The 20222-nt window shown below is 50.9% G+C and overlaps 1 protein-coding gene across 1 annotated transcript in view; it reads left to right on the top strand.

The window, feature by feature from the left end:
* The window catches only part of LOC123458673 (CAP-Gly domain-containing linker protein 2-like), a 116195-nt gene that overhangs the window by 48147 nt on the left and 47826 nt on the right, over positions 1-20222 (top strand). Inside the window, 6 exon segments of the mRNA XM_045143523.1 lie at positions 635-718; positions 2196-2352; positions 3377-3420; positions 3423-3535; positions 16296-16485; positions 16706-16767. Coding sequence (XP_044999458.1) covers positions 635-718; positions 2196-2352; positions 3377-3420; positions 3423-3535; positions 16296-16485; positions 16706-16767 — 650 coding nt within the window.

Here is a 20222-nt window from a genome sequence, read left to right as displayed (position 1 = left end):
TTTAATCTCAGCACTCGGGAGGCTGAGGTAGGAGGATCGCCGAATTTGAGGCCACCCTAAGACTACATAGTGAATTCCTGGTCAGCCTGGGCCAGAGTGAGACCCTACCTCAAAAAATCAAAATAATAATAATAATAAATAAAACAAAATGGGGGCTAGAGAAATGGTTTAGCAGTTAAAGTACATACCTGAGAAACCTAAGGACCCAGGTTTGACTCCCCAGGTCCCTCATAAGCCGGATGCATATGATGGTGCATGTACCTGGAGTTCATCTGCAGTGGTTAGAGACCCTGGTGAGCCCATTCTCCCTCTGTGTCTTTCCCAAGTAAATAAATAAAAATAAATGAAAACAAAACAAAAATAAGTAACTAAAGTAAAATAAATAAAGCCCAACTCAAAAGGTTCCCATTCTGCAGATTCCACAAAAGGGGTAGCCTTTATGTAAATAGTGCCCATTCAAGGGCTGTTTAGCAGAAAAGTTACCAAGATTAAGTAACACTTGAAACCGCACACTGGCACCGGTGGTAGGTCCTCCCTGCCCCACCAGGACCTATGACCTACCCGGGCACGGGCCCTTGCCATGCCGCCCCATTGGTCCTGGAACTTTCACTGGCATCTCTCCCTTCTCTCCCAGGCCTGCAGGACAAGCTCAACAAGAGGGGCAAAGAGGTGGCAGCCTTGGTGTCCCAGATCGAGATGCTCAGGGCCCAAGTAAGTGGTAAGTTTCTCTCCTGTGCAGTAGATGGGACAGTGGGGGAGCGGCGGGTGTGACTTTAGTGACACAAGCCAGTCCATGTGTCTGGAGCATGTACCTGGACTACAGCAATGGGTGCAGTCAACAATGGGGCTGAGGCCCTGAGTTCTCCCCAGAATTAGTCTCTAGTTCACGTCCCACCCACCTTGGGTTTTCCCTGTGGCTTTGAAGACTCAAAGTTTTGTTTTTGTTTTTGTTTTTTTCCCAAGGTAGGATCTCACTCTAGCTCAGACTGACCTGAAATTCACTATGTAGCCTCAGGGTGGCCTTGAACTCATGGAAATCCATCTACCTCTGCCACCCTGTGCTGGGATTAAAGGCATGTGCCACCACTCCCGGCTCAGGTGGTTTTTTTATTTGAGAGAGACAGACACAGGTTGAAAGAATGGGCTTGCCAGGGCCTCCAGCCTCTGCAAACAAACTCCAGACACATGTGCCACCTTGTGCATCTGGCTCACGTGGGTCTTGGGGAATCAAACCTGGGTCCTGTGGCTTTGCAGGCAAGTGTCTTAACTGCTAAGCCATCTCTCTAGTGCATCCACCTCTTTTTGTGACAGGGTCTCTCATTGGCTTGGAGGTCACTAATTAAGCTAGACTAACTGGAGAGTGAGCTAGGATCCTCCTATCTCTGCCTCCCCAGTGCTGGGATTACAAGTATGCACCACCACACTGAGGTGGTGGTGGTGATTTATTCATTCATTTATTTATTTATTTATTTATTTGAGAAAGACAAAGACTGAGAGACACAGAGAGGCATATACAGAGAGAGAATGGGCTTCCCAGGGCCTCTAGCCACTGCAAACAAGTTCCAGATGGCATGCGCCACCTAGTGCATCTGGCTTACAAGGGTACTGAAATGTCAAACTTGGGTCTTTAGGCTTTGTAGGCAAGTGCCTTAACTGATAACCCATCTGTCCTGCCCTTGTTTTTGGTTTGGTTTTGTTGAGGTAAAGTCTCACCCTAGCCCAGGCCAACCTGGTACTCTGTAGTCCTAGGCTGGCCTTGAACCCATCATGTTCCTTCTACCTCTGCCTCCCGAGTGCTGGGATTAAAGTCGTGCGCCACTATGCCCAACTTGAGGTTTGGGGTTTCTTTTGCTTGTTTTTTGTTTTGTTTTTATGTGTCTTGTGGGGATTGAACTCTGGTTCTCTTGCTTTCAAGGCAAGCACTTTACCCTCTGAGCTGTCCCCCCAGCCCTACGGTCCTCTCTCTGTTTAATTCAGGGTCTCACTATGTAGCTCTTGCTGGCCTAGAAATATCAGTGCTCCTCCTGCCTCAGCCTCTCCAGTTCTGGGATGATAGGTGGCGCAGTTGGCACTGCCAGCCTCTTAAGGGTGATGCTACTGTCATCCCCTTGGGCATCCTGATCAAGGTGGGGCCCCTGGGTGGAGTTTCATTCATGTTCGAACCCACCCTCTCCCTCCCCCATGGCTCCCCTCAGCCCTGGAGAACAAGTGTAAGTCAGGAGAGAAGAAGGTGGACTCCCTTCTGAAGGAGAAGAGAGGTCTGGAGGCGGAGCTGGAGACTGAGTCACCGAAGACCCATAATGCCTCAGGCCAGCTGGTCCACATCAGCCAAGAACTGCTGAGGAAGGAACGGTGAGTGCATCGTGGGCTTGGCCCTCACATCCTTTAAAAAAAAAAAAAAAATATGTTATTTTTGGAGCTGGGTGTGGTGGCACACACCTTTAATCGCAGCACTTAGGAGGTAGGAGGATCCCCGTGAGTTCGGGGCCAGCCTGAGACTATATAGTGAATTCCAGGTCAACATGAGCTAGAATGACACCCTACCTTGAAAAAAAAAAGTTATTATTTTTTATTTATTTGAGAGAGAGAAAGAGAAAGGAAGGGAAAGAATGGGTATGCCAGGGCCTCCAGCCACTGCTAACAGACTCCAGATGCATGCACCCCCCTTGTGTATCTGGCTTAATTTGGGTCCTAGGAAATTGAAGGTAGTTCCTTTGGCTTGCAGGCAAGGGCCTTAACCGCTAAGCCATCTCTCTAGCCCACACTCTTCTATTTATTATTTATTTATTTGAGAGGCAGATAGCCAGTGGGCACACCAGGACCTCCAGGCACTGCAAAGCAACTCCAATACCCACATAAAACCAGAGGCATAAGTTAGCTCATGAGTCTGGCAGTGACTAGAAACCCTGGTGTGTCCATTCTTTTCTTTCTGTCTTCCTCTCTCTCAAATAAATTAGAAATAATAATAATAAAATAGCCGGGCATGGTGGTGCATGCCTTTAGTCCCAGCATTTAGGAGGCAAAAGTAAGAGAGTCATTGTGAGTTCAAAGCCACCCTGAAACTACATAGTGAATTCCAGGTCGGCTTGGGCTAGAGGGAGACACTACCTTGAAAACACTAAGTAAGAAAGTAAAGTAAATAAAATGCAAAGAACATTCCAGAAACAGCCACGCCCTTTTGGTGGTCCTGTGTCCTAATCTTGCTGCTTTGGTTGTGACTGAAGCTACAAGTCCCCACCCTTCCACCGGGTCCCTGGGGGCACTGAAGTTGTGTGGACGGCGCCCCCTGGTGGTGGATGGTGTCCAGGCAAGTTGCACGACGTGGTGGGGGCCAGGAGGGTTCCTATGACTGCTGCCCTGTGACCTTGTCCCCCAGGAGTCTGAACGAGCCACGGGTGCTGCTGTTAGAGGCCAATCGCCACTCCCCGGGCCTGAGAGGGACCTGAGCCGCGAGGTACACAAGGCCGAATGGCGGATGAAAGAGCAGAAACTCAAGGACGACATCCGGGGCCTGCGTGAAAAGCTGACGGGGCTGGCAGGTGGGAGACAAGAGTGGGAAGTTCACCACGTCACAGTGGGGATTGAAAATCGTGCCACTGTTGAGGCCAGGCCAGCTTTGGGTCTACAGAGTGAATTCCACGTTAACCTGGGCTACAGTGAGAGCCCACCTTGAACAAATAAGAAAAAACAAACAAACAAGCAAAACCAATAAGGAATGAAGGTAGTTCCTGAGCTGGGAATCAATTTCCTGGCCTCTGACAGTGTAGAGGATATTCAGGGTTCCTTGGGCCAGTAAAAGCCTGTGAAAGAAAGCTCTGTGGACAAGTAACCTTTTTCTTTTTTTCAAGAGATGGGTGCAAATACCAAGGTTCTGTCCATCAGTATGCACAGTGGTGATGCCTTTGTGAATCAGTTATAGTTGCACTAAAATAATAGAAATTTAGGGGCTGGAGAGATTGCTCAATAGTTAAAGGCACTTGCCTGCAAAGCCTGCCGGCCTGGGTTCAACTCACCAGTACCCATGCGAAGTCAGACGTGCAAAGTGGTGCGTGAGTCTGGAGTTTGTATATAGTGCCAGGAGGCCCTGGTGCACTCATATTCTCTCTCCCCGTTTCTCATACATAAATAAAAATATTAAAAATATTTTTTCTAGTAATAAAAGAGGCAATGTTCTATATATCCATACGGACATTGGAGGCAGAAAAATAGCCTAGAAGGGCTCTAGGGCAGTGCTTTGTGGATGAGCCAGTGAGTGTGTAAGGAAAGTGTAAGGGAAGCCGGGAGCCTGGGGCCTCTCTGGCATTAAGCAGGGTGGGGCATGGTGTGTAATTCCAACACTTGGGAGGCTGAAAGAGGAGGATCATAACTGAGCCCAAGGACAATGCGAGCTACAACGCAAGACCATGTTTCAAAAAACAAAACACAATGAGAGTACCTTATTTCTTCCAGGAGGACCCATAGATAGCTGGGCAACATGGATATGCCCTCCGCCCTTCCATGCCCTGATATTATGTGGGGCATACTCATCTACATACACACATATGTACACACATGGGTATCCCCATACATATTCACCCACCCACACACATGTATGTATCAATACACATGTACAAAGCCACACACATGTACACATATGAGCACACATATAATTATGCACTTTTTATGGCTCTCCACAGTCCTGCTAGTGGCCATGGGGTCTTCCACTTCTTTTCTTCATCATTGGTATAAGGCACCGAATGGGGCTGGAGAGATGCCTTAGCAGTTAAGCACTTGCCTGTGAAGCCTAAGGACCCTGGCTAGAGGCTCAATTCCCCAGGACCCACGTTAGCCAGATGCACAAGGGGGCACATGCGTCTGGAGTTCATTTGCAGTGGCTGGAGGCCCTGGCACACCCATTCTCTCTCTCTCTGTCTGACTCTTTCTCTCAAATAAATAAATAAAAATAAACAAAAAATTTAAAAATTAAAAAAAAGAAAAAAAAAAGAAAAAATCGTGCCAGCATTGGTGGTGCACACCTTTAATCCCATCACTCTGGAGGCAGAGGGAGGAGGATCGCGGTGAGTTCAAGGCCACCCTGAAACTACAGAGTGAATTTCAGGTCAGCCTGGGCTAGAGCGAGACCCTACCTCGAAAAACCAAACTAGTCTTGCCTGTCTGGAAGCCAGAAAGGCCAACTCAGTAGTGAGCTCTCTGTGCAGAAGAAACCAGGGGTTCTCACTGAGAGACCAGAAAGAAATAACACATAACTAATTAAACAATGACACTGCCATTGTAGGACAAACCATTGTGAACAAAGGAGGATCCCGGGCTCGGCTCAGATAAGGAACTAACTGATTAAAGTGCCGACCTTTGCTTCTGAAACTCATGCTCGCTTGCTCAATAGGACATTCCAGAAATACTTAGCTCTGGGGGCCTCCGGCCCCTTGCAAAAGATAGGATCTGCAAGCAGTCTGCTGACCAGAGATGAGCAACTAGAAATGTTCCCGCGCGCGCCTTCTTGGAACCAATCATTTTAAAAGATGCTATGTGATGTAACCCTTCTTTCCCCTTCCCACTCTTTTCCTTTATAAACCCCTACTTTTAGAAGGTCGAGGCTCTCTCCCACTCCTGCTGCGTCGGTCTGTGTGGATTGAGTCCCTGCTTAAGCTTGACATTAAAAAAAACCTGTTGCTTTTACATTCGAGTGTCTCGGCTTCTGTGGCGGTCCTCTAGGTGACTCCTGGGTGACCGGGGGTCTTGGCTCCTGGTCAGGGGTCGTGGCACAACACTCACGAAGAGGACGTTCAAGCCTCCTCCAGCCCCAGGTTTCCAGATGCCAAGGGAGGTTCCTTCTCTACTGGAAATGGGAACCTGGCCTTCAGCTAGGTCTGCACGTGTGGGATGGAGACAGGTGGTCACATTGGTAGCACAAGACAAAGCCATCTGTCTCCTCCATCTTCCTCCATGGCCAGCCGCAACGTTTGGGTGAGGTGGGACCTGGGACCATTAGGCCTCCTGTCCTCTACCCTGTGGGGGAGATTGAAAGAAATGGGGCTCAGCCTTGGGGGTGTCCACAGGCTGGAGAGGAGGGAGTGACAATCAAGAACTCTTAGGGGACCAAGGATGTGGCTCAGTCAGTAAAGTGCTTGCCTAGTGTGGTTGCCAGCCACACGTTGCTGGGATGAACTTCCAAACCAGGCATAATTTACAGGAGGAACAGACTATTTGAAGCTTACATATACAGGGGAAGTTCCCTAACGGAGGAAGAAGCTGGCCCCCTTTCACGGGTCCACGCGGAGAGAAATACCACAGCCAGCACCGCAAGCCAGCCCACTCCAGGAAGCCCAGGCAGAGCTCAAGCACTCTGCACACCTTAGATGATAGAATTCCAGATCCACCCCAAACATAGGACTGGACCTTAGGATCTGCCCACAGTGACACCACCTGCAGCCAAGTTTCAAGCTTTAATAAATCCTCAATCTGCTGGGTGGGAGGACATCCATTCAAACTACCACATCTAGCATACATGAATCCCTGGGTCCGATCCCCAGTGCCTCATCAGCTAGGCACAGTGATGACCTCCTGTAATCACAGCACCATGGGGTGCTCACGTCTGGAGTTTGTTTGCGGTGGCTAGAGGCCCTGGCGTGCCCATTCTCTCCCTCTCTCTTTCTCTACCTGCTTATTTCTGTCTCTCTCTCTCTCTTTCTCTCCCTCTCTCTCTGTCAAATAAGTAAATAAAAATAAATCTTAAAAAATAAAAATAAAATAGGGCTGGGAGAGATGGCCTTGCAGTTAAGCACTTGCCTGTGAAGCCCAAGGAACCTGGTTCGAGGCTCAATTCCCCAGGACCCACTAAGCCAGATGCACAAGGTGGCGCATGCATCAGGAGTTTGTTTGCAGTGGCTGGAGGCCTGAAAGGCCCAAGAACTCAGAAGCTTAGAAATACTATCACGCTCCAAAGGGAGCTTAAGCGCGCCCCCCTGCATATCTCAAACTCAAGGCTTTACTCTCTGTTAGAAGCAAGTAAAGAATCCCTCTTCTCATTATATCAGAGCCCACTCCTAATATAAAACTAGGTAAAAAGGGCATGAGATAGCCCTCAAGGATGGGAAATAAGTAATAAAGTAAACCACTTATTTAGTTTCTGTAAATAACCTGCACCATAAGCCTTAATAGCCCACACTGTAAGCCTTAGTAGCCTTAATAGCCCACACTGTAAGCCTTAGTAACTTGCACCATAAGCTGTAGCAGCCTGCCTCAGACCACCAAGGCCATAGGAGGCTGATACCATACTCTGTTACCCCCACCTAAGGAATTGCACAAGTGCTGACCCCCAAGGTCACAGGAGACTGGTACCACACTCTGCTACTCCCACCTAAGGACCTGCGCAAACGCTGACCACCAAGGTCATAAGAGAGTGATTGGTCCATGAGGGGCTTGAGCAAAGTAAACTAATTGGCTTAGAAACTGTGGGGTGGCACAAACTGACTGGCTAACACCCTGCAGGGGCTCCTAATATTAAATAATGATTGGTCTAATACACAGGCTTTGTTAGAAACCCTATAAAAACTGCCCTGTTCCTGCATTCGGGGCTCTGCAGTCCTCTACCCTTGTGAGGTGTGTGACTGTGGGCCCCAGCGCGCTTGGAATAAAATCCTCTTGCAGTTTGCATCAAGACCGCTTCTCGTGAGTGATTTGGGGGTGTCGCCTTATCTGGGCAGAGCGTGGGGACCCCCTGTGGGGGTTTTTTCCTACATTGGGGGCTCGTCCGGGATTTGAAGGCCCCCCCATACCCACCCGAGAACCGACTTGGAGGTAAGCGGGCCCCTTTGGAATGAATGTTTGCCGGCCGGTGTTTATGTTCTGAGTATCTGGTTTCTGGGATGCGCGCTTTTGGCTCGGTTTGATTTGCAGCCGTCCTCTAGGGCCTTAAAGGGCCAGGGGACCGTGATCAGCAGACGTGCTAGGAGGATCACAGGCTGCCGCCCTGGGGGACGCCCTGGGAGGTGAGGAGACCCAGGGACGCCTGGCAGTCTCTTATACCCAGTCAGAAGACCGGGTGCTGTTATTAGAGCGGAGGCTTCCTCCTCCGCGGCCGTCCGATTCTTTTGCCTGCTTGTGGAAGACACGGACGGGTCGCTGGTATCTGGATTTGTTGGTCTCAGTTGTGTGTGTGTTGTTGTTGTTGTTCTTTGTGTCTTTGTCTATAGTTCTAAGATGGGACAGACGGTGACGACGCCCCTTAGCTTGACTCTTGACCACTGGACTGAAGTTAAAACTAGGGCCCATAATTTGTCAGTTGAGGTTAGAAGGAGACCCTGGCAAACGTTTTGTGCCTCTGAGTGGCCAACTTATGAGGTCGGATGGCCACCAGAAGGAACCTTTAATTCTGAGACTATTCTGGCCGTTAAAGATATTATTTTTCAGAATGGACCAGGCTCCCGTCCCAACCAAGAGGCTTATATCCTCACCTGGAAGGATTTGGTGGACAACCCCCCGCCGTGGGTCAGGCCGTGGCTGAATAAACCCAGGAACTCAAGCTCCAGAGTCCTGACTTGAAAATGAAAAAAAACCCTCTCCTCCCCCTCGCATCTACCCTGAGATCGAGGAACCTCCGGCTTGGCCGGAGACTCAGCCTGCCCCTCCCCCCCCTTACCTAGTCCCAGGAGCTGAGGGAGGGCCTCTCGCTCCTCCCGAAGTTCCGCCCTCCACCCTTCCCACACCTCCGCCTCTTGCCCCTCCCATTCCTCCGCCCCTTGCCCCTCCCGAAGCTCCGAGCTCCGGCGTGACTGCTCCGCCCCTAGCCCCTCCCGAAGTTCCGCCCTCCACCTTTCCCATGCCTCCGCCTCTTGCCCCTCCCATGCCTCCGCCCCTTGCCCCTCCCGAAGCTCCGCGCTCCAGCGTGACTGCTTCACCCCTCGCCCCTCCCGAAACTCCACCCTCCACCCTTCCCAAGCCTCCGCCCCCCTTTCTCCCAGAGCCTCCGCCCCAAGGCTTGCCCAGGCTTCCTTCCTCTGCCCCTCCCGAGCTCCTGGAAATGGGAGGGCCGGCTGCAAGGACGCGGAGCCGGAGAGATGCTACCCCGGAGGGAGCAAATGGAATTGTAACACTGCCGCTACGCGAGGCAGGTCCTCCCATGCTGGGGGGCCAACTACAACCCCTGCAATATTGGCCTTTTTCCTCTGCAGATCTTTATAACTGGAAAGCTAACCATCCCCCTTTTTCAGAGGAACCCCAACGCCTCACGAGGCTGATGGAATCTCTTATGTTTTCTCATCAGCCCACCTGGGATGATTGCCAACAGCTGTTGCAGACTCTCTTCACAACCGAGGAACGAGAGAGAATTTTAATAGAGGCCAAAAAAATGTCCCTGGGGCCAACGGGTGGCCCACGCAGCTGCAGCATGAGATAGACATGGGGTTCCCTCTGACTCGCCCTGTTTGGGACCACAATACGGCTGAAGGTAGGGAGAACTTAAAAATCTATCGCCAGGCTCTGGTGGCGGGTCTCCGAGGTGCCTCCAGAAGGCCCACCAATTTGGCCAAGGTAAGAGAGGTGATGCAGGGGCCAACGGAGTCTCCCTCAATGTTTCTTGAGAGGCTCATGAAAGCATTTAGGAGGTTCACACCCTTTGACCCCACCTCTGAGATTCAAAAAGGCTCAATAACATTAGCTTTCATAGGACAGTCAGCTCCTGATATTAGAAGGAAACTTCAGAGATTGGAGGGATTACAGGAAGTTGAGCTACGTGATTTAGTAAAAGAGGCAGAAAAGGTATATTACAAAAGGGAGACAGAAGAGAAAAAGGAGCAAAGGAGAGAAAGAGAGAGAGAAGAACGTAAAGAGAGACATGAGAAAGAGAAAAAAGAAAGGATAGGCGCAATAGACGACAAGAGAAAAATCTGACCAGGATCCTGGCCACAATGGTAGAGAAAAAGGAAAAAGGAAGAGAAATTTTCACAAGTTTAGAACAGGCCCTAGGCAGATAGGGAACCTGGGCAACAGGACCCAACTTGATAGAGATCAATGTGCCTATTGCAAGGAGAAAGGACACTGGGCAAGAGACTGCCCTAAGAAGAACAGCAAAAGACCTAGGGTCCTAACCCTTGGAGAAGATGAAATCTAGGGAGGACAGGGCTCGGAGCCCCTCCCCGAGCCCAGGGTAACTCTGAAGGTGGAGGGGAAGCCAGTCAGATTTCTCGTGGACACTGGCACTGAACATTCAGTGCTTTTGGAACCAATGGGAGGGCTAAAAGATAAAAAATCCTGGGTTCTGGGTGCTATTGGACAACGGCAATATTCATGGACTACCCGAAGAACCGTTGACCTGGGAGTGGGACGGGTAACCCACTCATTCTTAGTCATTCCTGAATGTCCAGCGCCCCTCCTTGGAAGGGACTTATTAACCAAGATGGGTGTTCAAATTTCTTTCAAATCAGAAAAACCAGAAGTGTCTGCTGGAGGTCGACCCATCACCGTGTTGACCCTCCAGCTAGATGATGAATATCGATTATACTCATCCCCGGTAGAGCCTGCTCCTCACCGACAGGATAACGTTTGCCCCTCCTGCCATCCTCAACCCCGCTACTCTTCTGCCTGAAGAAACTGATGAGACAGTGACTCATGACTGTCATCAACTGCTGGTTGAGGACACTGGGATACGAAAGGATCTCACAGATGTCCCACTGACTGGAGGAACATTAACCTGGTTCACGGATGGAAGCAGTTACATTGTAGAAGGTAAGAGGATGGCTGGGGCGGCAATAGTAGACGGGACACGAACAGTCTGGGCCAGCAGCCTGCCAGAAGGGACTTCAGCACAAAAAGCTGAGCTCATAGCCCTCACACAGGCCTTACGACTGGCTGAAGGAAAGTCTGTGAACATCTACACGGACAGCAGGTACGCTTTTGCCACTGCACACGTGCACGGGGCCATCTACAAACAGAGAGGGCTACTTACTTCAGCAGGGAAAGAAATTAAAAACAAAGAAGAAATTCTAAGTTTGCTAGAAGCCCTACATCTACCCAAAAGACTGGCCATTATACATTGCCCTGGCCACCAAAAAGCCAAAGATTTTATCTCCAAAGGAAACCAGATGGCTGACCAAGTGGCCAAGCAGGCTGCCCAGGGGGTCAACCTTCTGCCCATAATTGAGAAGTCAAAAAATCAAAAAAGTGAGCAACGATATACCCCAAGTGACTGGCAAGAAGTCAGAAAGTTGGACCAGTTCTCTGAAACTCCAGAGGGGGCCTGTTTTACCTCAGAGGGAAAAGAGATTCTACCTCAAGCAAAGGGACTAGAGTACGTTCAACAAATACACCGCCTAACCCATCTGGGAGTCAAACACCTACAAAAACTGCTGCAGACGTCTCCTTACCATATTCTGAGGTTGCCAGAGATAGCTGGCTTAGTAGTCAAGCATTGTGTACCTTGCCAGATGGTCAATGCTAATCCCTCAAGAATGCCTCCTGGGAAGAGGCTAAGGGGAGACAGCCCAGGTGCTCACTGGGAAGTGGACTTCACCGAGGTAAAACCGGCTAAGTATGGTAATAAGTATTTACTAGTTTTTGTAGACACTTTTTCAGGATGGGTAGAGGCTTATCCTACCAAGAAAGAAACCTCAACCGTGGTGGCTAAGGAAATACTGGAAGAAATTTTCCCAAGATTTGGGATACCCAAGGTAATAGGATCAGACAACGGTCCAGCCTTTGTTGCCCAGGTAAGTCAGGGACTGGCCAAAGTATTGGGGATTGATTGGAAATTACATTGTACATACAGACCCCAAAGCTCAGGACAGGTAGAAAGGATAAATAGAACCATTAAAGAGACCCTCACCAAATTGACCGCAGAGACTGGCGCTAATGATTGGATAGCTCTCCTACCCTTTGTGCTCTTTAGGGTTAGAAACACACCCGGACAATTTGGACTGACCCCCTATGAATTGCTATATGGGGGGCCTCCTCCACTGATAGAAATAACCTCTGTACATTGTACTGATGTGCCGCTTTCCCAGCCTCTGTTCTCTAGGCTCAAGGCGCTCGAGTGGGTGAGACAACGAGCGTGGAAGCGACTCCGGGAGGCTTACTCAGGAGAAGGAGACTTACAGGTCCCACATCGCTTCCAGGTGGGAGACTCGGTCTATGTCAGACGTCACCGCGCAGGAAACCTTGAGACTCGGTGGAAGGGCCCCTACCTCGTCCTACTGACCACTCCAACGGCCGTGAAAGTTGAAGGAATACCCGCCTGGATCCATGCATCTCACGTCAAGCCTGCTCCGCCACCGGGCCCCGAATGACAAGCCGAGAGGACAGACAATCCCCTTAAACTCAGGCTTCACCGTGTGGCTTCTCCTTCTCCAGCTAGGTGATGCCTCCAATCCCCATGCCCCCCAAAAGTTGACTTGACAAGTGCTTTCTCAAATGGGGGATATAATATAGACTACAACTAGGAAAGCGCCCCCCTGGACTTGATGGCCTGTCCTGACCCCAGACATCTGTGCCCTGGTAGCCGGGATAAAATTTTGGGATATCCCAGAGCTCACCCCAGAGAAGGTCTCTAGAGAAGTCCACTCTCATGTGGCAAAGCAGGCACTCACACAAGGGGTCATCTCCCAAGGTCAATATATGGCAGACAACCCGGGGTGCAGCTCTGGGCCAACCCAACGTAAGATACAGCATACCCCATTTTATGTCTGCCCCCGAACTTCTAAACGAAGTTATGGAGGGACAAAAGAGTTCTACTGTAAACACTGGGGTTGTGAAACTACAGGTAATACCTACTGGCACCCAGCTTCCTCCTGGGACCTGATTACTGTGCAGGAAGGATTAGATGGGAAAAAAGCAGTTCCTCTCAGCATCTCTTTCACCCCCCAAGGTCGAGAGTCCCGAGACTGGATAAAAGGAAAAACTTGGGGACTCAGGTTTTATATGACAGGATGGGATAAGGGCCTGACCTTTACTATACGACTGAAGATAGAGCCTCCCACCCCTAGACCAGTAGGACCTAATAAAGTTCTAGTAGAACAGGGACCCCCTAAAGTAGCATTACCCAAGCTCCCACCCACAATGGCAGCCAAGGCCCATCACATAACGACTACTAGAACGCCCTTGACTAGCCCACTCTCGGAAGCCCCACACGGGACAGGACAGAGGCTTTTTAGCCTAATCCAAGGGGCCTTCCTCGCCATAAATGCCACCAACCCCAACATTACCTCTGCCTGCTGGCTTTGTTTATCCTCAGGACCACCCTACTATGAGGGGATGGCGACTATGGGAGAGTTTAATATAACTAAAGAACATAATAGCCGATGTTCATGGGGGACCAAAAACAAGTTGACTCTCCCCGAGGTCTCAGGAAGGGGGGCATGTATAGGGAAGGCCCCCCCATCCCACCAACATCTTTGTAATGTTACTCTGACCTATAGTCAGCCTTCAGACAACCAATATCTCGTGCCAGGGTATAACAGGTGGTGGGCATGTGATACTGGGCTGACTCCCTGTGTTTCTACTTCAGTTTTTAACCCGTCCAAAAATTTCTGTATAATGGTCCAGCTTGTCCCCCGGGTTTACTACCATCCTGAGGAAGTAGTCATCGACGAATATGACTACCATCCCACCCGATCCAAAAGGGAGCCTGTAACCCTTACCCTAGCAGTCATACTTGGCTTAGGGATAGCTGCCGGTGTGGGGACGGGGACCACAGCCCTGGTCACGGGACCACAACAATTAGAAAGAGGGCTTGGTGAACTACATGCTGTCATAAATGAGGATCTCCAAGCTTTGGAGAAATCTGTTAGTAATCTAGAGGAGTCCCTGACCTCCTTATCTGAAGTGGTCTTACAAAACCGGAGGGGATTAGACTTACTATTCCTAAAAGAAGGTGGATTATGTGCAGCCTTAAAGGAAGAATGTTGCTTTTATGTAGATCACTCAGGAGCTATCAGAGACTCCATGAGCAAGCTCAGAGAAAGACTAGAAAAGCGTCAAAGGGAGAGGGAAACTGACCAAGGATGGTTTGAAGGATGGTTTAACAAGTCCTCCTGGATGACTACTCTGCTTTCCACCCTGATGGGACCCCTAATGGTTTTGCTCCTGATGCTTTCAGTTGGGCCTTGCATACTTAATAAGATTTTTACTTTTGTTAGAGAACGAGTGAGTGCGGTCCAGATCATGGTACTTAGACAACAATATAAGGGCCTTCAGAGCAGAGAGGAAGATTATGTCTAGTCTTTCCAAGTTCTAGGATTAGAACTATTGACAAGAGAAGAAGTGGGAAATGAAAGGCCCAAGAACTCAGAAGCTTAGAAATACTATCACGCTCCAAAGGGAGCTTAAGCGGGCCCCCCTGCATATCTCAAACTCCAGGCTTTACTCTCTGTTAGAAGCAAGTAAAGAATCCCTCTTCTCATTATATCAGAGCCCACTCCTAATATAAAACTAGGTAAAAAGGGCATGAGATAGCCCTCAAGGATGGGAAATAAGTAATAAAGTAAACCACTTATTTAGTTCTGTAAATAACCTGCACCATAAGCCTTAATAGCCCACACTGTAAGCCTTAGTAGCCTTAATAGCCCACACTGTAAGCCTTAGTAACTTGCACCATAAGCTGTAGCAGCCTGCCTCAGACCACCAAGGCCATAGGAGGCTGATACCATACTCTGTTACCCCCACCTAAGGAATTGCACAAGTGCTGACCCCCAAGGTCACAGGAGACTGGTACCACACTCTGCTACTCCCACCTAAGGACCTGCGCAAACGCTGACCACCAAGGTCATAAGAGAGTGATTGGTCCATGAGGGGCTTGAGCAAAGTAAACTAATTGGCTTAGAAACTGTGGGGTGGCACAAACTGACTGGCTAACACCCTGCAGGGGCTCCTAATATTAAATAATGATTGGTCTAATACACAGGCTTTGTTAGAAACCCTATAAAAACTGCCCTGTTCCTGCATTCGGGGCTCTGCAGTCCTCTACCCTTGTGAGGTGTGTGACTGTGGGCCCCAGCGCGCTTGGAATAAAATCCTCTTGCAGTTTGCATCAAGACCGCTTCTCGTGAGTGATTTGGGGGTGTCGCCTTATCTGGGCAGAGCGTGGGGACCCCCTGTGGGGGTTTTTTCCTACAGGCCCTGGCCTACCCATTCTTTCTCTCTCTTCTCTCCCAAGTAAATAATAAAAATAAACAAAAATAAATAAATAAATAAAATAGAATAAATAAATAAAATAGATCACTGTAAGTTCAAGGCCACCCTGAGACTACATAGTTAATTCCAGGTCAGCCTGGACCAGAGTGAGACCCTACCTTGAAAAAAAGTATTATTTATTTAAGAGAGAGAGAGAAAGAGAAAGAATGGGCACTCTAGGGCCTCTAGGCATTGTAAAGGAACTCCATGCACCACCTTGTGCATCTGGCTTTATGTGGGTACTAGGAAATCAAACCTGGGTCCTCTGGCTTTGCAGGCAAGTGTCTTAAACTGCTGTGCCATCTCTCCTCCCCAGAAGTTTTATTCTAGACAAGTGAGGTGTTAGGTTCACAGCCATAACCCTAGAGCCCAGACTGGTCTAGTTAACTTCTCAGCACTCTAATTTGTTGGGGGGGGGGGGGGAAGAGATTAGAAGCCACGTGAAGGTAGGAGGATGTGGGATGATGGGAAGGTTTGGATGGAGGGCTTGAGCCCCAGCCTGGGGTAGAAGCAAGGAGGCCAGCCCAGCAGGTGCATCTCAGGGTGCTTGGATGCAAGGAGAGGTGTTCTCGATTCCGGGACTTGAAAATGAAGACTGAGCTGGGTGTGGTGGTGTACGCCTTTAATCCCAGCACTCCGGAGGCAGAGGTAGAAGGATCGCTGTGAGTTCAAGGCCATCCTGAGACTACATAGTGAATTCCAGGTCAGCCTGGGCTAGAGTGAAACCTCAAAAATAAATAAATAAGGGTTGGAGAGATGGCTTAGCTGTTAAGGCGTCTGCCTGCAAAGCCAAAGGACCCAGGTTCCATTCCCAAGGACCCACGTAAGCCAGATGCACAAGGGGATGTATGCGTCTGGAGTTCATTTGCAGTGGCTGGAGGCCCTGGCACACCCATTCTCTCTCTCTCTCAAGTAAAAATAAATAAACAAATTTTTTAAAACTTGAAATAATTTAAAAAAAAAACGAAGAGGGTGGAAATGAGGCCATGTTGGGAAGGCAAGGCCAGGTGCCTTAGCCGGGAGGGAAGCTTAAGGGACACCAGGGGAATCTCCAGGTTTGACCCAGAGGTGAGGTGGGGCCACCCACGCGTGTTCCTGTGTGTGCATGTCCCTCTCACCCGCCCCCTTGTCCCCAGGATAAGGAGAAGTCGCTATCGGAGCGGCGGCGGTACTCCCTCATCGACCCGGCCTCTGCCCCGGAGCTGCTCCGGCTGCAGCATCAGCTGGCCAGCACCGAAGACGCGCTACGGGACGCCCTGGACCAGGGTCAGCAGGTGGAGAGTCTCGTGGAGGCCCTAAGGGGATGCTCCGACCCGGCCCAGGTAAGCGCCATGGGGAGCCCCCACGTCGAGGAGGAGGAGGAGAAAACCGTGACCTGGGAACCCGGGGTGCGGAACGAGGCAGCACCCCTCTTGTAAGGGGTTGGGATTTCGGAGCTTGGCTGGTGCTGTTGGGAAGACATCGCCATCTAGTGGGTAGATGCGGAATTGCACCCTGGCCACCTACTGAGGGGCTCCTCCCCTTCCCGCACCCCCATCCCTCACAGACCTCGGTAGTTCCGGTTCTGCCGACGGTATCCACCACCCGGATAAAGCCCACAAACAGGAGGTAAGAACTGCAGGCCTTTGAGGAAGCTCGAGAAGTTACTGAAAGACAAAAGGACAAGGAGTTTTGTGTGTGTGTGTGTGTGTGTGTGTGTGTGTGTGTGTGTGTGTTTTGAGTCCCCTACCGGCAAGGTTGCTTAGGAAGGGCTCTAGCCATGGTATTGCTTTCCTGTTTCCCCACCCACCGTCCCCCGTGGTAATACATTGGAACCGAGCAACTTAATACTTGCTAAGCGAGCAAGCATCATACCATTGAGCCACGCCCCCCGCCCCTTATTGGGGAATTCTAGGCGGGAGCTCTACCACTGAGCCACGCCCTCGGCCCATGGTTTCTTGGAGAAAGTGTCTAGCATGATCGCCTCCTCCCTGTCCTCAGTCCCAGGCATCCACCTTGTGTTACCCCTGCTGCACAGCCCCTGGTCTGGGAACAGCTGTGCCCATGGCTTGCAGTGTGATCCAGGCAGTTGTCGCTGGAGCACAGAGAGAGTCAGCGTGCCTTCTGTCTTTCTACCTGTGACACATTCCTCTGAGGACCAGGCTTGGGGACAAAGGCAAGGAAGCCAGTCCTTGTCCAGATATTTGAGGGCAGGACTGGCACCCCGGGCTGGAGATAGGGCAGGCCATGGGGCTGGGGCGGGTGCTGGAGACACCAAGACAGAACTTGCTGGCTAGGTAATCTAAGCGGGTCAGTGAGCTCCAGGTTCAGTCGGACCATCTCAAAAAGCAACGTGAGGGGGCTGGAGAGATGGCTCAGCGGTTAAGGCACTTGCCTGCAAAGCCTAACGACCTAGGTTTGATTCTCCAGTACCCATGTAAAGCCAGATGCGCAAAGTAGCATATGTGTTTGGAGTTCATTTGCTGTGGCTGGAGGCCCTGGCACACTCAGCCAGTGTCTCTCTTCTTTCTCTGCTTGCAAATAAATAGGTGGATAATTTAAAAAAAAAAAAAAAAGTGAAAGGACTAGAGAGATGGCTCAGTGGGTAAGAGTCCTTGTCATGCAAGCATGAGGGCCCAAGACAGTCTGCTTCACCCTGAGTTCCATTCTCCCTCACCCATGGAAACGAGTAGATGCAGCCATGCATGCATGCCTGTAACCACAGTCCCATAGGAAGCAGAGACAGAATCACTGGGACTCGCTGATCAGCCAGTCTGACCGAAAACTACGGCTCCAGGTTCAACGAGAGACTCTGTTTGGAGGAAACCTATGGGAAAACAATGGAGGAAGACATCCGAGTTCTCCTCTGCCCTCCAGACACATACACACACAAACACACACACGCACACACATGTGCTGTTCACATGCACCTGCACATGCATATATGGAAACACACACAAAAACCTTGCTGATCAAACTCTTGTTCTCTCCTAGGACAAACACTGACCATGAGGGACACCATCGAGTGGCCAGTTCCCACCAGAGCCCTGCCAGGCTGCCCTGGCAGCGAGCCAGGAGTGTCCCTTCAGAGACAAGACTGTGTTTGTAACCATAATGTCCTCACACGTGGACATTCTTCACCCAAACCCCCTGCCGGACCAAGAGGCTCCCACAGAAAGCGGTACAGCAAGGCTTGGCCCAAGGAACCTCTCTTGGGCCTTCCCAGAACCTTCTGGAATTGATTTATGGAGGCTGAGGCATCCCCTTGGGCCTTTCTTCCTCCAACGGGCTGCCCTGCCTGAGGTCTGTCTGGGTGTCCTGGGTACTTCCCTTCCCCCTTGTCCTTCTGAAGTCCCCAGGGCCCCCACAGGCCTCTGAGGGGCAGAGCAGGGCTCAGCCTCTCTTGGGGGCACACTGTCCAAGGACAGGTGCGGTTGGTTTTCAAGAGCCCAGTGGAAACTCATCTGTGGTATAAACCAAGTGAAGGCAGTCCTGGGGGCATCTCACCCCACATGCCAACTTTCCTTCCACAGTAGTGCAAGGTCCCAGGGGCCTCTCTGACCAGGGAGGGGCCAGGCCCAAGGACTCAGGGGACAGGGTCCCTCTTCCCTGACACCAGGCTAACATGCTTACACACCTCCCAGCTGAGGTGCAGCCAGCCTCAGCAGACAACGCTACAGCATTAGTCGAGCTCACAAAGCCTCACTCTCCCTCCCACCACGACCTTGAGCCAGTCCTGACTTAGAGCCTGGAGCCAATGTTTTCAACAAACACATGCTGTTTCTGGGAGGGGGGAGGAGAAGGGGGAGAATCAAACTGGCTCTCTGGGTTTGTTGCAAGCCCAGAGGGCCCTGCCCCCACGAAGCCACTGGCAGCTCCTAGCTCCCAGCTCCGCCTGTGACCAGAGAGGGTGGCCTCGAGCCCCCCTTGAGCTGGATTGCTTTATACAAGTCCTGGAACCCTCCATGTGGCCTCTCTGCAAGCACGATGAGCGGCCAGTAGGGGGCACTCGTGCTCTTACCAATCCGGAGGGAGTGAGTTATCCCACTGGGCCTCCTTCCAACCCCCTGTTGGTATTAGGTAGTCGTCGCAACGTGGTTTTTATTAACAGCCTAGAATCGATACTTTAGCCGTCTAACCCAGAGATGAATACTGCTCTTGTTCCAGCAAAGTCGGGCAGCCTCGTGCCACGCACAGACAGGAGGTACTTGTCAAATCTTAACAGCCAAAGGCCCCACAAGGAACCAGGAGGGTCTGAGCACCCCCTAGCCCCGAGGGTTGGGGAGGGTGGCCTTGCCTGTGGCAGGTGTGTGTGCAAGAAGCCATTTCCCTACAAGAGCGTTGGCATTCGTAGGCCTCTCGGCCTGCCTGGTGTGGCTGCCAAGGTGTGGCTCAGTGACGTCCCTTTTCCAAGCCCTTACCCTCTCTCCCTCCCTCTCGATGGAATTGTGGAAGTGTGGCTAGTCCCTCATATGGACAATAAAGCTTGTGACAGGTGCAGGAGCCCTGCAGTCAGCTGCCTCTCTCTGTGGGGTACCCTTTCCAGCTCCCCCAAACACAACTTCGACCCCTAGCTCAAGAGTGCACTCAAGGTCTTAACTTGGTTCTTTGACACCAACTATCTCCTACCCAAGCGTTAGGGGCTCATGGGAGGGCTTCCACGGGGCTGGGGGCACAGGGAATGGAATGCCTTGTCCTCAGTGAGGAACCTCAACAGGAACAGGCAGGGAAAATCATTAACGGGACAGACTCCCAGGAAACCTGGCTTTGCACTTGAACATATTGGAGGGGGGGGGGGGAATGGGAGGAAGAAGGGGGGTGTGTGAAAGTCACCTGGACATGCAAAGTGGTATATTTGCCCACCCACATCAATGAGCTGGATAAGAGCATTCACAAGTTTAGTGAGTTAGTAAGACTATAGCTCAGTAGTAGAGCTGCCTAGAATCTCCCAGTGAGGGGCTAGGGGCATGGCACAGTGGTAGAGCTCCTGCCTAGAATTCCCAGGGAGGGGCTGGGGTGTGGCTCAGTGGTAGAGCTCCTGCCTAGAAATCCCAGTGAGGGGCTGGGGGCTGCGTGGCTCAGCT

The sequence above is a fragment of the Jaculus jaculus genome, chromosome 2 (assembly GCF_020740685.1).
Source record: "Jaculus jaculus isolate mJacJac1 chromosome 2, mJacJac1.mat.Y.cur, whole genome shotgun sequence".
NCBI lineage: Eukaryota > Metazoa > Chordata > Mammalia > Rodentia > Dipodidae > Jaculus > Jaculus jaculus.
Note: the sequence above shows the minus strand (reverse complement) of the source record. Positions and strands in the feature narration are given on the sequence as shown.